Source organism: Zea mays, chromosome 1, assembly GCF_902167145.1.
Source record: "Zea mays cultivar B73 chromosome 1, Zm-B73-REFERENCE-NAM-5.0, whole genome shotgun sequence".
Lineage (NCBI taxonomy): Eukaryota > Viridiplantae > Streptophyta > Magnoliopsida > Poales > Poaceae > Zea > Zea mays.
Genome location: NC_050096.1, coordinates 254,413,674 through 254,429,476, shown reverse-complemented (window position 1 = coordinate 254,429,476; position 15,803 = coordinate 254,413,674). Strand labels below are relative to the sequence as shown.

General features: G+C 46.3%; 2 protein-coding genes across 6 annotated transcripts in view; one reads left to right on the top strand and one right to left on the bottom strand.

Moving 5' to 3' along the window:
- Positions 1-15,464, top strand: part of LOC103643663 (DUF21 domain-containing protein At1g55930, chloroplastic) — a 40,629-nt gene extending 25,165 nt beyond the window's left edge. For 2 of the 5 annotated variants that reach the window (XM_020546807.3, XM_035964301.1), the window contains 4 exons: positions 7,710-7,826; positions 8,140-8,319; positions 13,246-13,542; positions 13,779-14,288. In XM_020546807.3, the coding sequence (XP_020402396.1) occupies positions 7,710-7,826; positions 8,140-8,319; positions 13,246-13,509 (561 nt within the window). In that variant the 3' untranslated portion in view covers positions 13,510-13,542; positions 13,779-14,288. Of the gene's footprint in view, positions 1-7,709; positions 7,827-8,139; positions 8,320-13,245; positions 14,289-15,146 lie in introns of those variants that run through there. The other 3 variants (XM_035964300.1, XM_008666823.4, XM_020546808.3) reach the window with 2 other exon arrangements.
- LOC100276051 (uncharacterized) lies at positions 13,563-14,273 on the bottom strand. The gene has a single exon (NM_001149935.2). The coding sequence runs from the start codon at positions 14,073-14,075 to the stop codon at positions 13,704-13,706; it is 372 nt and encodes a 123-aa protein (NP_001143407.1). The 5' UTR covers positions 14,076-14,273; the 3' UTR covers positions 13,563-13,703.
- Positions 15,465-15,803: the final 339 nt, after the last annotated feature.

The window sequence follows — 15,803 nt, the reverse complement described above, 5'->3', positions numbered from 1 at the left end:
AAAATCCTCTTGGGAATCCAAAAGATCATCTTTTTCATGAATAGCACTAATCAATTCATTTAACTTTTCCTTTTGTTCCATGTTAAGGTTGGCAAAAAGGGTACGCAAGTTATCCTCCTCATCACTAACATTATCATCACTAGAAGACTCATATTTAGTGGAGGATTTGGATTTAACCTTCTTCTTTTTGCCGTCCTTTGCCATGAGGCATTTGTGGCCGACGTTGGGAAAGAGGAGGCCCTTGGTGATGGCGATGTTGGCGGCGTCCTCGTCGGAGGAGGACTCGGTGGAGCTCTCATCGGAGTCCCACTCCCGGCAAACATGGGCATCGCCGCCCTTCTTCTTGTAGTACTTCTTCTTTTCTCTCCTCTTTCCCTTCTTGTCGTCGCCCCTGTCACTGTCACTAGATATAGGACATTTTGCAATGAAATGACCGGGCTTACCACACTTGTAGCAAACCTTCTTGGAACGGGATTTGTAATCCTTCCCCTTCCGTTGCTTGAGGATTTGGCGAAAGCTTTTGATGATTAAAGCCATCTCCTCATTGTCGAGCTTGGAGGCGTCAATTGGTTGTCTACTCGGTGTAATTCTTCTCCTCCGTCGCCTTAAATGCCACCGGTTGCGCTTCGGACGTGGAGGGTTCATCAAGCTCGTTGATCTTCTTTGAGCCTTTAATCATACATTTAAAGCTCACAAAATTCCCGATTACTTCCTCGGGAGTCATTAGTGTATATCTTGGGTTACCACGAATTAATTGTACTTGAGTAGGGTTAAGGAAAATAAGTGATCTCAAAATAACCTTAACCACCTCGTGGTCATCCCATTTCTTGCTCCCGAGGTTGCGCACTTGGTTCACCAAGGTTTTGAGCCGATTGTACATATCTTGTGGCTCCTCCCCTTGGCGAAGACGGAAGCGACCGAGCTCCCCCTCGATCGTTTCCCGCTTGGTGATCTTGGTGAGTTCATCACCCTCGTGCGCGGTCTTGAGAAGGTCCCAAATCTCCTTTGCATTCTTCAACCCTTGCACTTTGTTATATTTCTCCTTGCTTAGAGAGGCGAGGAGTATGGTAGTAGCTTGAGAGTTGAAGTGCTCGATTTGGGCCACTTCGTCCGTATCATAGTCTTCATCCCCTACGGATGGTACCTGTGCTCCAAACTCAACAACATTCCATATACTTTTGTGGAGTGAGGTTAGATGAAATTTCATTAAATCACTCCACCTAGCATAATCTTCGCCATCAAAGGTTGGCGGTTTGCCTAATGGAACGGAAAGTAATGGAGTAGGTCTAGATGTACGAGGATAGTGTAAGGGGATCTTACTAAACTTCTTGCGCTCTTGGCGCTTAGAAGTTACGGACGGCGCATCGGAGTCGGAGGTCGATGTTGATGAAGTGTCGGTCTCGTAGTAGACCACTTTCCTCATCCTCTTGTGCTTGTCGCCTTTCCGATGCGACTTGTGGGAAGAAGATTTTTCCTTCTTCTCTTTATGGTGAGAAGAAGAAGATCTTTTCTCCTTCCGTTTGGAGGAGTCCTTCTTCTCCTTCCTCTTGGTGCGGGACTCTTCCGATGAAGTGCTCCCGTGGCTCGTAGTGGGCTTGTCGCCGGTCTCCATCTCCCTCTTGGTGTGATCTCCCGACATTACTTCGAGCGGTTAGGCTCTAATGAAGCACCGGGCTCCGATACCAAATGAAAGTCGCCTAGAGGGGGGGGGGGGTGAATAGGGCGAAACTGAAATTCTCAAAAATAATCACAACTACAAGCCGGGTTAGCGTTAGAAATATAATAGAGTCCGCGAAAGAGAGGGTGCAAAACAAATCGCAAGCGAATAATGAAGTGAGACACGCGGATTTGTTTTACCGAGGTTTGGTTCTCTCAAACCTACTCCCCGTTGAGGAGGCCAGAAAGGCCGGGTCTCTTTCAACCCTTACCCTCTCTCAAACGGTCCCTCGGACCGAGTGAGCTTTCTCTTCTCAATTACTTGGAACACAAAGTTCCCACAAGGACCACCACAAGATCGGTGTCTCTTGCCTCAATTACAAGTGAGTTTGATCGCAAGAAGAAATCAAGAAAGAAGAAAGCAATCCAAGCGCAAGAGCTCGAAAGAACACAAGCAAATCTCTCTCTCTAATCACTAAGGCGTTGTGTGGAATTTGGAGAGGATTTGATATCTTTGGTGTGTCTAGAATTGAATGCTAGAGCTCTTGTAAGTAGTTGAGAAGTGGAAAACTTGGATTGGAGCTCTGACTTCTGGGCCCGCCTGGATGTCCGGTGGCGCACCGGACATGCACTGTAGATTGTCCTGTGCGCCAGCATGGGCGTGCCTGACCTCTGCGCGCGCAGCGCGCGCATTTAATGCGTCGCAGGTAGCCGTTGGCGCCGAAATAGCCGTTGCCCCGCTGTTACACCGGACAGTCCGGTGTACACCGGACAGTCCTTTCCTGAGGCCGCTCTTCCTTTGAGCACCGGACATGTCCGGTGTACACCGGACAGTCCGGTGAATTATAGCGGAGTTGCCTCTGGAAATTCCCGAAGGTGACGAGTTTGTAGTTGGAGTCCTCTGGTGCACCGGACATGTCCGGTGGCACACCGGACAGTCCGGTGCGCCAGACCAGAGGTGCCTTCGGTTGTCCCTTGCTCCTTTGTTTGAACCCAATACTTGGTCTTTTTATTGGCTAAATGTGAACCTTTGGCACCTGTATAACTTATACACTAGAGCAAACTAGTTAGTCCAATTATTTGTGTTGGGCAATTCAACCACCAAAATTATTTAGGAACTAGGTATAAGCCTAATTCCCTTTCAGCAGCATCGCCTCACCCTTCGAGCTTCTCCCGTCACCGATGTCGTCAACACCCCTTGCCAGGTCCGGCGCAGGCCCCTGCCCGGCTGGACCCACCCCGCCGCCCACCCCCTTCATTGCCTTCGCTGGATCCGTCGCTGCCGCGGCCTTCCCGACCGGATCCACGTTGTTGCGACCTTTCCGGCTCGATCCGCCGTCCCTTTGGCTGGATCGTGTCTTCCCGGCTGGATCCGTCGCTGCCGTGGCCTTCCCGGCCGGATCTGTCGTTTCCCCTTCTATTCTGCCGCGGGCGCGGACACCATGACCGGCGCAGACGCGTGTGCTGCTGTCGGCCTCCTTGGCGGGGCTCCTTGACGCCCGGACGATCGAAGAAGCAGGAAGGTCGGCCTGCCGGTGCCCTTTTGTTGTGTCGCCCTGCCGATCGTTGACGCTCGAACGTCGACCCCTCCCGAAGATCAGGCTTCTGTCGCGTGTCTCCTGACCGCGACCACATCGACTTCAGCTACCTCGGCATTTAGGGGCTATCGTCTTCTTGGAGCACAGACCGGTCTCTACTCCAGCCGCAACATTCGCACCATCACGACGCTGCGACTGCGGGGGGATTTCAACCCGTCGGCTCCTACCTTCGGCCTCTACTCCAGTCTCATCGTGTGTGGTGCCCCCGTTGCGACTGCGGGGGGATGTTAGACTGTTGGGCTGCCGGTCCATTAGGGTTAGGGTTGAGTCTATATATATTGTATCCCATCTATTATCAATCCACTTTCATATTCCTACATTTCCTACCAGTTCTTTTAGCCCCCCCTGTTTAAGCTTCTTTTTGGCAGCTTCTGCTGCTTTGTAATCCTCTTTATTCTTCTCTTTGTTTATAAGATGCACAGTTCTCCTGCGCGTTCGATAAAAATATTTTGCTGTTGGGCACTTTTTTGTCTGGTCTTTTCCACTTTTTAGAAGTGTCATGATCTACGGTAAAAGAAATATCCCCCTTTGGAACAAAGGAAAAATGGAGGAATTCTAGAGGATTGAAATCCTATAGAAAAATTTCTTGTGAACCTATTTGTTACAAAAGGATTGGGTTCCTACATATTAGAGTGGACACACTAACCAGTTCAACCCAAAAGTTTAAGCTATTAGAAGGTAGGCAATCCACTTGTGCACTTCAACACCCCACTTTTTTCTCGAATACGCAGGAGAGCTGTGTATCATTATATCTTCAACACCCCACTTACGCACAGTTAGAGAGAAAGGCGCAAACGTGGAAATAAAGGGACAGAGGCACAGATAAAGCTTCTACCAGGATTCCCTAACCAGTTCAAGCCAAAAGCTTAAGCAATTAAGAGAAGGTAGGCAATTCACTTGTACACTTCAACACTACAAATGCTATGAAATTCCTATGGGATGACTTGTTTCATAGGAATTATGGAGGGATCTTAACAAGAGGCTCATCGAAATTCTTTTTTTTCCTGCACTCCAACCGAAAGTTCACAATCTTGCAGCTTCCTGTATTTTCTTAACCCATAGGATTCAAGATGTCAGAGCATTGTATTCCTACATTTTTCCTACTCCCGCGTTTCTAGAAGAATCATGCATTCCAAAGAGGCCCTAAACCAGTTTCCTGTGGTAAATAACAACTAAAAAGCCAAAGGTAAGTTCTATAGCAGTTACCGATATATTTAGGTCAATTTTGCCACTGCAAAACCAGGGCGAAAACTCATAGTTATCTACACTAAAAATACAAATTATTGCATTCTTAGTACAGTGAATCCTTGTAGGGTTGTACTCTTCAATTATTACTAGCTGGATGCCCGTGCGTTGCAACGGGAATATATAATACCAGTATACTACGATAACTTATATACAAAATCTGTGTTATATTGTTATGAGAAAATGTTTCATAATCAATTTGTGATCCTAGCCATACATAAATTTTGTTATTTTAATCTAGTTATTTCACCACTACATTGCAACCATCAGTATCATGCAGACTTCGATATATGCCACGATTTGTATGGTCTCATCATTGGAGAGCACAAGCACGTTCCACACATGCCGGAAAAATTCCCCCGTACATCATTAGTCATCAGACACGCACCACCATATGCTCTTGCTTAAACAAAAAGGTAAGTGTGTATGTGTTTGCGAAGAGAATTAAAGGCATGCCGGCACAAAAGCTACCCTGACGGTGGCGAGGATGACGAACTGATCACTGTTGTCGATCCTCCTCTGTGTCACCTCCGGCGCCAAGATGACGCCACAATCCTCAATATAGTAGTCGTCGAACGCACGCGACATGACGAGTATCGATGACTCTTGGTTGGGCTGCCAAACGAAGTGCACCCCAGGCTCATCAGCGAGGTAGTACCCCTGGCCGTTGCACCACCGAATGCGCTATTCCACTACATACATCATGTTCGAGGACACTCACACAACGTCAGCAACGTCCATCGTCCCAGCGCACAAGAATTCATGTCCGGTCAGTAGCGACTTACGTGGCAGGTTGGGCTTCAGGTGGACGATGAGCTGGACGACGTGATGGTGTCGTCGTCGGATGCAGTGTCCAGAACAACCCGAGAGTCGTCGACGTTGGCGACAACCATGAGGCCCCCCTGCTTAACGATGCACAGCGCGGTGCAGCTGCTCTGGACCGCGTCCAAGCGGCGGCTTCGCGGGAGCTTGTCGTACACAGCGGCGCATGCGACTACGTAAGACTGCTTTTAGAGGTCGAACTGACAGTCTCCAAGCTTCTTCTCGTTATCGATGAGCGACGACAACGCGAATGCCTCCTGCTCATGGAGTTTGTTCGGGGTTTGAAGTAGGAAACATGGATTCATGCTTGACGTTGGTTTATGAAAATGACTCACAAGTCTGATCCATGGAAAAAAATATTACGAAGACAAAATTTCACACATGTAAAAAAGGGAATTTAAGTATAATGCATTATTCAAACAAAAGAAATAGCATGCAAAGCTCTTCTTTAAATAATATTACCTCCATCCAAAAATATAATTCAAGAATATCGGTGATACTTATCTACTACTACGCATTGTGCAATGGTAGCAAGTGAGCTTGGAGAGAGATGTAGTAGATGTGTTTCTTGTCATAGATGTAGACATAAACACATATAGGTGGGTGCCCGTGCGTTGCAACGGAAACATTTAATATCATGATAACTTATGAACAAATGTGTGTTATACTGTTATGTGAAAATGTTTCGTAATTAATTTGTGATCCTAGCCATACATAAATTTTGTTATTTCAACCTAACTATTTCATCACTACATTGCAACCAACAGTACCGTGCAGACTTCTATACATGATAGCTGAATGCCCGTGCGTTGCAACAGGAATATATAATACCAGTATACTACGATAACTTATATACAAAATATGTGTTATACCGTTATGAGAAAATGTTCCATAATCAATTTATGATTCTGGCCATACATAAATTTTGTTATTTATAATCTATCTGTTTCACCACTACATTGCAACCATCAGTATCATGCAGACTTTGATATATATCACGATTTGTATGATCTCATTATTGGAGAGCACGTTTCACACATACCGGAAGAAATTCTCTCGTACATCGTTAGTCATTGGACACGTACCACCATACGCTTTTGCTTAAACAAAAAGGTAAGTGTGTGTTTGCAAGACTAATGGTCAAACATCGTATAACCACAAAGTTAGAATACTATATTAATATATTAAATAAATTAATCCAATAGACATAGATTAACCAAATTAACATAGGATAAATAAATATCTAATTATAAAAGTATGAAACATGGTATAATCAATGTTGTTACTGCGTAGTAAATATTCATACGAGACTAACACAACTGGAACGATTCAATTTGGAACTAAAATGGAGAAGTTACGAATTTCCAAAGTTTCTATGTATTTGATATAGGATTAATTAGGAAATCAATTTTATTGTTGTTTTCATGACAAAACAGAGGTATTATGTGATAAAAATAATATTATAGAATTATAGAAATTGGAATGAACTCATTTGGATTTAATATGAAATTTCCATGAATTAAATGGATTTTTGCAATTATTTTTAAACTAAAAATCAATTTCTAAACTCCTTTTCCCTATTTTCTTTATTTCCTGGACTGCGTCCCAAATTCTAGAAAGATCAGGGGCCAAGCTATAAATGTTTTTCTAGACTCAGTTAGCATACAGAGTGGACGGTGGGTTAAACACAAAAGACGTTTTAGTTGAAGTTGTACACAATTCAACATGAGTCATGTTGGCTAGAGGTTGGAAGACTAGGCATTCTGCTTAATAGATCCAAGGTTCGATCCCTAGGCAGCCACGATTTGATTTTTTTTTCTGCGCGCGGAAAACTGGTGTGCGGGATTGGACGGCTGAGATTGTAGAACGGTAGAATGGACGGCTGAGATCGCAGAATGGCAGAACACAAAAAGGCAGGCTACTATTGCTAACTTAATAAGTAGTAGAGATATATAATTTTCAGACAAATACCAATGCACATAATCTTGTTTCAGGGTGTCTCAAATGAGAACAAAAACTGAAAAGGGATTTGGTGAGGACTGTTTTGTACTTTTGTTTCTCAACTTCCAAAGAGCTTTGTGATTGTTTATCAACTTTTGTGCTCTTGGTACTTATGTGGTTGCATTTTATTAGAATTTGGAATTACTGTGGGAATAACTCAAGCAGGGTTCATAAGCCAGAAGTGAAGCCCAGAACCAGAGATCAGCTGGGATCCAGTGTCCTGAATCTATAGAGATGTATATATAGGCACACACACACACAAGTCAAAACAAAGATTTTTCATGTTACAAGCTGGTTACTTTTTCCATGTTACAAGCTAGTTACTATTTGTCGTTTGCTTAGACAGTCTCTCAATTCCTTCCGCTACTCTGTTTTTCACCCTTTCAGGAGGAAATCCAGAAGAAAACAGGCTATATAGTAAGGCGGGGGGATGGAACATTTGATGTTGATGCAAACACATCGATAGATCACCTATCTGAAGAGCTTGGTATCAAAATACCAGAGGTGTTGTTTCTCATTAGATATTTAGCTTTCTCTACAGTTGCTATGGATTCCCTTGGACATGTGTGCCTGTTGTACACTGTATGATCATCAAAAGTTGACTTCCATCATCAAATTAGAGATGCCTGGTTTGCAGAACCTATACAGATTTTTTGTGGAAACTGGACATTTACTATTTAGGTCACCCAAATATTCACAAATGTTCTAATTGTAAAGTATTCCCTTGGCAGTCATCATTATGTGGTGCTGTGTATTTCTGTCATTTTTTCATAGATTGGCTTATATCTTGAGACACTTGGACACCATTTTTTTGCAGGGACATCAGTATGAGACGGTGTCTGGTTTTGTCTGTGCATCTTTTGGCTATATTCCAGAAGAAGGTGGGAAAATGCTTGTGATTCTTGAAAAGAATTTCAGAGAAGAAAACGGTGAATATCAGGAGGAAGGTCCTGATCGCCAAGATGATAGAGAAAAAACTCAAGCTTATGAACTCGAGGTAATTGTTACAGCTCATTTTTGTACTCCTTTTGCTCCAGTGTTCTAGTACCAGGTCAATCACTATTATGCGATTATCTTGTCATCACTAGAAATGTCCCTCTACAAACTTACTAATATAGATAACTATTATGAATTTTCCTTGTCATTACTTGAAAGTTGAAAGACGCCACTAAAAGCTTTACTTTTCCTTGATGCAATACCATGAAACCTTTTTGTTAGATTACTCGTTAGAATCAAGTTTCCATGCAGGGCATTTAGATTATTTGAAAGGCTTTTTATTGGATGGACTGAAAACCCTAACTCTAATGTGGGTTGGGAATATATTAATATACCTGAGTATATGTAGGCCAAGGCCCATTACATGAGAGAAATACATAGTTACGCTGACACTCCCCCGCAATCACAACTCTATCCTATATAAATGTTGAGACTGGACTGAAACTCGGTAAAAACTGTGGAAGGAAGCCCCTTGGTGAAGATATCGACAAACTGTGTAGTGGTCGGGACGTTGAGAACGCGAACATCACTGACAACGACACACTCGCAGACGAAGTGGAGGTCGATCTCCACGTGCTTCGTGTGCTGATATTGCACATGATTGGTGGAGAGATAGACCGCGCTGACGTTGTCGTAGTAGGCGAGGGTGGCGTGAGCGAGGGGGCTGTGGAGTTCATCAAGAAGTTGGCGGAGCCAGGAGGCCTCGACCTTGACATTGGTCATGGTGTGATACTCGGCCTCGGCGCTAGAGCAGGAGACGCCGGTGCAAGGACTAGGAGATGAGGTTGGCACCCAGGAACACGGTGTAACCGGAGGTGGACCGACGCGTATAGGGGCAGCCAACCCAATCAGTGCCGGTGTAGACCATCGGTTCAGAAAGTCGTAGAGGCAACAGGGCCGCATGTGGCGCGGTCGCAGGTGACGAGACCGTGTGTGGCGAAGGCGATGGAACCACATGTGGTGCGGGCGGACGCGATGGGGTTGTGTGTGGCGCTTGAAGGTGAAGGGGCCGCGCACGACGTGAAAGAGGGCGGCGAGACCGAGGATGGGGGAAGAGAAGGTACGACGGCGGGATCGGTATCGAGTAGATTGTCGAGGTCGAGAGGTGGGCAGGAGGCAGCAAGAAGAAAGACATCCTCATAAAAAACGACATGTTGAGAGATGATGCAGTGGATGAGAAGGTCGAGGCACCGGTACCCCTTGTGGTCAGAGTACCCCGAGGAAAAGGTAGCGAGTGGATCAGGGTGAAAGTTTGTGGGGAGCGGTGGCGGAGATGTTAGGATAGCATGCATAGCAAAAAAATTGCGAAGGTGAGTACATGAAGGGGTGGTGTCGAAGAGGGTGAAGAAAGGACAAAGGAGTGGGATGATTGATCGCGTTGGAGGGGAGGCGATTGAGATGGGTGGTAGTATTCAACGTCTCCACCCAATAGCTGTAGGATAGAAGCTTGGAAGAGAAGGCAACAAATTATGTTGGTGGTGGTGGGAATCATGTGTTCGACCCCGCTGTTTTGAGGGGAGGTGTAGGGGCATGAGAGCCACAACTGAAACCTATGTGAGAGAAAGGAAGAACGGGAGGTGGAGTTGTCAAACTCGTGACCATTGTCGCACTGGAGAGCACGAACCGGGCGACCGACCTAGGTGGAGATCCAAGCAAAAAAGTGCGAAAGGGTGCCAAAAGTACCATACTTCAATCGCAGTGGAAAAGTCCAAAGAAAATAGGAAAAGTCTTCCCTATGTGGGTCATTAAGGAAATTGACAAGATAAGGAAAGGTTTCTTATGGAGAGGCAGAAGAGAGGTTAAAGGAGGGCATTGCATGGTGGCTTGGGAAAAAGTGTGTAGACCCTTGAACTTTGGAGGTCTGGGAATTTCCAGCCTCCCTGAACTCTGTTGGGCACTTAGGATGAGATGGCTATGGCTGCAAAGGGCTGACCCTACCCGTCCCTGGAATAATCTTCCTGTTCATGTCCCCAACAAAGCTAAAGCCTTCTTCTCTTCTATGCTTGTCACAGAAATTGGTGATGGTGCTAACACTTATTTTTGGAGTGACAAGTGGATTAATGCCAGGAGTGTATCTGATATTGCTCCAAGGCTCCTCTTGACTGTTCCAAAAAGAATTGTTTCTAAAAGAACTGTTCGTGAGGCCCTAACTAATAGAAGATGGGTCTCTGATATCAAAGGTGCCTTGACCTGGGGAGCTTTGGTAGATTACCTACATCTCTGGAATGCCATAACTGATGTCGTGTTGCAACCTAATTCTGAGGATAAGCATATCTTTTCAATTGCTTCTAATGGGCAGTATTCTGCAAGCTCGGCTTATAAGGGTTTTTTCACTGGCTCTGTTGGTTTTGAGCATTACAAAATGGTCTGGAAATCTTGTGCACCTCCTAAGTGTCGGTTCTTACTTTGGTTGGTGGCTCATAATAGGTGCTGGACTGCAGACAGACTGGAAAAAAGAGGACTGAATCATCCTCCAAGATGCTCTCTTTGTGACCAGGAGCCTGAAACCATCAACCATCTTTTGGTTTCTTGTAGCTTTTCCAGAATATATTGGTACATCACTCTTCGAAAAATTGGGCTCCACATTCTTGCCCCTCTCCAGGATGACACAAACTTCCTGCAGTGGTGGAAACGTATTGTTGTTATTGTGTCAGACATGACCAAGAAGGGGGTAAATTCACTTTTGATTCTGGGCGCCTGGATGATCTGGAAGTTCAGAAACAAAGTGGTGTTTGACGGGACACCCCCCAAATATCACTACAATCTTAGAGGCCACTGCTGAGGAAAGGGAGAAATGGATGGTTGCAGGAGCTAAGGGTCTTTCCTTTTTAGCTGCTCCCAGTACCATTGTCTGAGATAAGTTGTATCTTTTAGCTGTGTATGGATTGTTTCCTTTATGCTTGTTTCTGGCCTCCATAAGGAGGTCCTGTATTCGGGTCCTTTCTGACCCTTTTTTCTTCCTACCTAATAAAATGAGACGCAGTTCTCCTGCGTTTTTCGAGAAAAAAGGGAAAAGTCATCCAAAATCACTAGGTAATATTTATACCTGACAGGCTAAAAATAGGAGACATCCATAGATCACAGTGTATAAGATTGAAGGTCTGGTCAGCCCGAGAAGAGGAACTAGAGAAATTTAGGTGAGCATGGCGGCCTAGCTGACAAGCATGACATAGACTATCAAAATGGCCCCCACTACAAGAGATGTCTGAATGACTAAACAACTTGGACGTGACGTTGGGCCTAGGGTGTCCGAGACGACGATGCCAAGTGGTGGATGAGCTGGTAGTAGCCAAAGCATGCGAGGAAGACACGACGATGGAGGAAGTGGGTAGCTAGAGCATGTACAACAGGCCTGAGCTGTCACATCGAGCGAGAAAGGTCCTAGTAACTAGATCCTTCACAGAGAAACCAAAAGGGTCAGACTCAATGGAACAAGAGTTGTCGGTGGTGAACCGACGAATAGAAAGAAGATTCTAAATAATGTGAGGAGCAACAAGAACGTCTTTGAGGTAGAACGACCCTGAAAGAATTGGGTCGCCTACCGAGGTGACCGGGAGAGTGGAACTATTCCCCCACAATAATAGAGGATGGAAGGGAAGGATGAGAGAGATAACGTGCCGACGACAGGAGTGGTGTGGTAGGAGGCATCGGAGTTGACGGATTTGGGGGGGTGATAGCGCCATGGTGCTGAACAAAGTGGTGAGAGAAGACTGGTCCCAACCTCCACCCAACGGGACCAAGGGGCCGAGGTAGGGGTCCTCGAGAGCGAGAGAAGAGGTGGAGCCAACGATGGGTATGGTAGAGGAGGCGTCGAAGGCGGTGGGGTAGCTTAAGAGGGCATAACAAGTAGAGCCAGTTGTGGGGGCGTGGTGAGGAAGCACCCATGGTCGGGCATGACCACATGGAGATGGTCTCGGTCCAGAGGTTGTAGAAGGACGACCACGCAGGACCGCCACTGTGACTCGTGGGGCCACCACGAGAAAAGCCACCACCCTCGCGGCCGCCCCTCGACGACTGCCGTCGGAGATAGGAGCCTGACGAGGAGCTCCAGGGGAAGTGGGGCGGCAGGAGGGCAAGTGGGGTGGTCGGCGGAGGACACACCGTAGAGTGCCATGATGGACGCGGGGGACTCCCCGTCCATGATGAACTCCTCGAGAAGTAGCTCGTTACGAATGTCGTGGAAGGAGGAGAACGACACGATCCACTTGATGATGGCCTTCAGGTGGTCGTCGCTGGTGCGGGCATCATAGGCGGGGAGAGGAAGACAGCGGGCGGAGAAGCCGGGTGGTGGCCCCCATGTGTGCGTTGGGCTGCAGGACGTTAACACTTGATGATGGCCTTCAGGTGTGCATAGCTGAGTATATGTGGGACAAGGCCATTTACATGAGAGAAATACACTGTTACGTTAATACTTTTCGTGCTATATAATTTTTTAGATGCTTTTGGTCTATAACATGTCGACACTTCAGTTATGTGGTGCTAATGCTAGTCTTCTTTTAGACTTGTTTTTTTATTTGAAGCTAGAAAAAGAAAGTATACAAAAATCTAATAGATAAGAAAAGGTACTAGTCAATTGTCAATCCAGAACTCAATACTGAATTATGTTGGTACTGGTACACGTCCTTTATTAGGCATTATTCGGTTATTTCTATCCCATGTGGATTGGATGAGATCGGTAAAATTTATGAATTTTTTTGACTTGTTCGGGATTAAAACCCACTCGATCCCACCTAATCCACGTGAATTGAGAGCAAAACGAACAAGTGCAACTCCCAATTTCCCATGTAGTTGGATTGCTGCATCCCTAGGAATCCATAGTTTCTGTTTCGCAATTCACCAAAATTTTCGTTCTTTCTTGTAGAAAGAAATATGCCATTAGTTTCTGTAATTGTTTTTACTACCTTTAACTGGCGTCGCTTGCTAATAGATAGTGGAAGCTAATGCAAGGAAGGTGGGCAAAGTTCTATTCAAGCCAATAAGCAGTGAATGTGTTGATGTCGACAACAAGGGTGTGAACCGCCTCATTTCCAAGAAGATCATCAAGCGGAAGAAGAAAGGCTCTGATGATTCCTCCAATGATGACGAGTGTCCAGACGTAACAGAGAATGGTTGCCCTGCAGAGTTACTCTCATACTCGGATGATAACAGTGCCTTGTTGGAAGATGCAAGCAGTTCTAGTGCCAAAAGATGACAAGAAAGGAACTGCAAGACCATCGTACTACTGGTAATAATTACAGCACACCGTCACCCCTCCTAATACCCCTTGTTACAACAGAAGAAGAGAACATAGTAGTAGGCTACCAAAAAAAAAACTGCGAGAGCAACACCAAGTGGTTAACAGAAGTTTATAGGGCATTGGAACATTTTTTTAGTAGCAGTAGCAGTCTAGAGGTGCAGCGAGGTGTCGACGTCGACTTCACCAGAGACATGTTTGTAGTTGTAAGTCTTACTGGGCCACAGCTCCACCGTGATGGGGTCGTTATCGCCGTGGAGCTGGAAGCTTTTGCATTCACAGGCCGGGAATAAGGAGGCGGCAGCGGTGTCCCGCAGTGGCCTGCACGGGTAGAGCAGCTCCGGATGGAAGAACCACTTCACGGGCATCTCCCTCGGGGAGGTGGTGGCCACAGGGCGCGGGGCGAGCACGTGGAGTAGCCTCTCCTCCCGCTTCTCCCTGATCCTCTCCAGCTCCCTGAACCTCTGCTGCAGCAGGGCGATGGAGGAGAACATCATCTGGCCCTCGCTGCTCTGTACCCCCATGATGAACAAAAACTCCTCGTTTTCAGTTGATGTGTGTGTGTGTGTGTATCTCAGCCAGCGTCTGTCTACTTCGCTCGCTCGCTGTGTGGGGTTTTGCTGCTTGAGGTGGTGGTGGTCTTGGGCATGCGCCTACTTATAAGCTGCAAAGTTTTGTCACGGCGCAGGGCGTCGTCTTGTGGTCGTCTTGCAAGTTGCGCCAATTCTTCCATCTTCCATTATGTGATGCTAATGCTATGGCACAGGATGTTATGGGCTGATTGGAAACCAAGAAACACTACTCCACGTCTCTACTGCTGCTATGAGAGAGGACCTGGGAGTAGTAGTAGTAGGGAGGGAATGTCACGTCGCCCGAGAAAGGAAGTGGGAGGCGTGCAGGTGAGAGAATAAGGGGGCGTGGGAGAGTCCAAGGATATGGGGCCGTGGACGCTTGCGCTTGTTCCGTTCCTGTGGGTGGGAATCGCCGTGCGGGGTGGCCATGATTGCGCCTCTGTTTGTCTGTCACCTTTTTTCCTGCCTGTTCCCCTCCTCTGTTTCCCTTGTGCATTGCTGCTGCTGCAGCAGCGGGGAAGGAGAGAGGTCTGCATGCCGTGCCCTGCTGCTCGCTCTCCATCATCGAACGCTCCTGCTCCAATAAGCAATAATCGTCTAAACGGGCAGACCGCCAGATGGATGCTGCGAGCTTTTCCTGGTCTACAATGGCGCCGTTGGGTCTCGGTTGGCTCCAAGAGTAGGATCTGTAGCATAGCAGTACACTGTGGGGCGTGGGCTGTGGACGATGGTGTGCATGCACGGCAGCGCTTTCAGGTGTGGAACCGTGCGCTCCATGAGCCGTTGTCTTCGTTTGGCTGTGTGAACGTGTTGGAGAGTCTGGGAGCAGAAAGTCTGCGTTGAACTTTACTTGTTCGGGTCTTTGACTGGTGCTTTGCGTCGGTCGATCTGAATGGGAGCGCTGGCCGCACGCTGTGTACTTACCATTCGAGTAACGCTGAGGCGGTTTGCTGCTTTGAAGCTTGGGATTCTGGTTAATTCAGGAAAAAGTTGATTGATCTGTTGATGTTCTTTGACGGCCAGGTGAACACAGCCGATGCACCGTCAAAGACCTCTGTCATCCGATACGTCGGACAGTAATTGAGATATTCGTAGCAAATGATGCTTGACTACCAGAAGAGAAAACTAGTCTTCGTTGCTTGCCGCATCTTGGGAAAATAAGGAAGGGCCTGTTTAAATCAGGGTTGGGTACGGTTATTATAATTGGATTATCGATTCTAATGATTAGAGTGTTGGATTTCTTGTGGTCGAACTTAACCATACATGTCCAAATCCTTGATTTGATGCATATGCTCGCTTTTTGCTTGAGTTTATTTTAGAATATAACGATGACGATTTGCTCACAAGCGTTTTTCTCACTTACCTCATGGTTACAGTGGACTAGTGGAGTTCTAATCGTTCTAATTCACTTTTATGCCTATCTACTAGGTGAAGTCTATGCAAAATTATCTAAAAAAAATATAGAATGTGTCAACCCGAGTCCAAAGACCGGCGCGTTAAACGTCCTCTTATAATGCAAGAGAGGAGAAATGTTATATAAACCTTGAATTTTGACACCTAAGATCCAACTATCCCTACTTCTCATGTTCTTGAAGTTGTACCAAGGCCCATGCCCCCCCCCTTGTTGTGGCATAGAGATGGAGATGTCACGATTGACATACCTACTGTAGGGACATGTAC

Bases quoted from the DNA above. Each gene is read 5' to 3' on its own strand.
- LOC100276051 (NM_001149935.2), bottom strand. From the start codon at position 14,075: ATGGGGGTACAGAGCAGCGAGGGCCAGATGATGTTCTCCTCCATCGCC.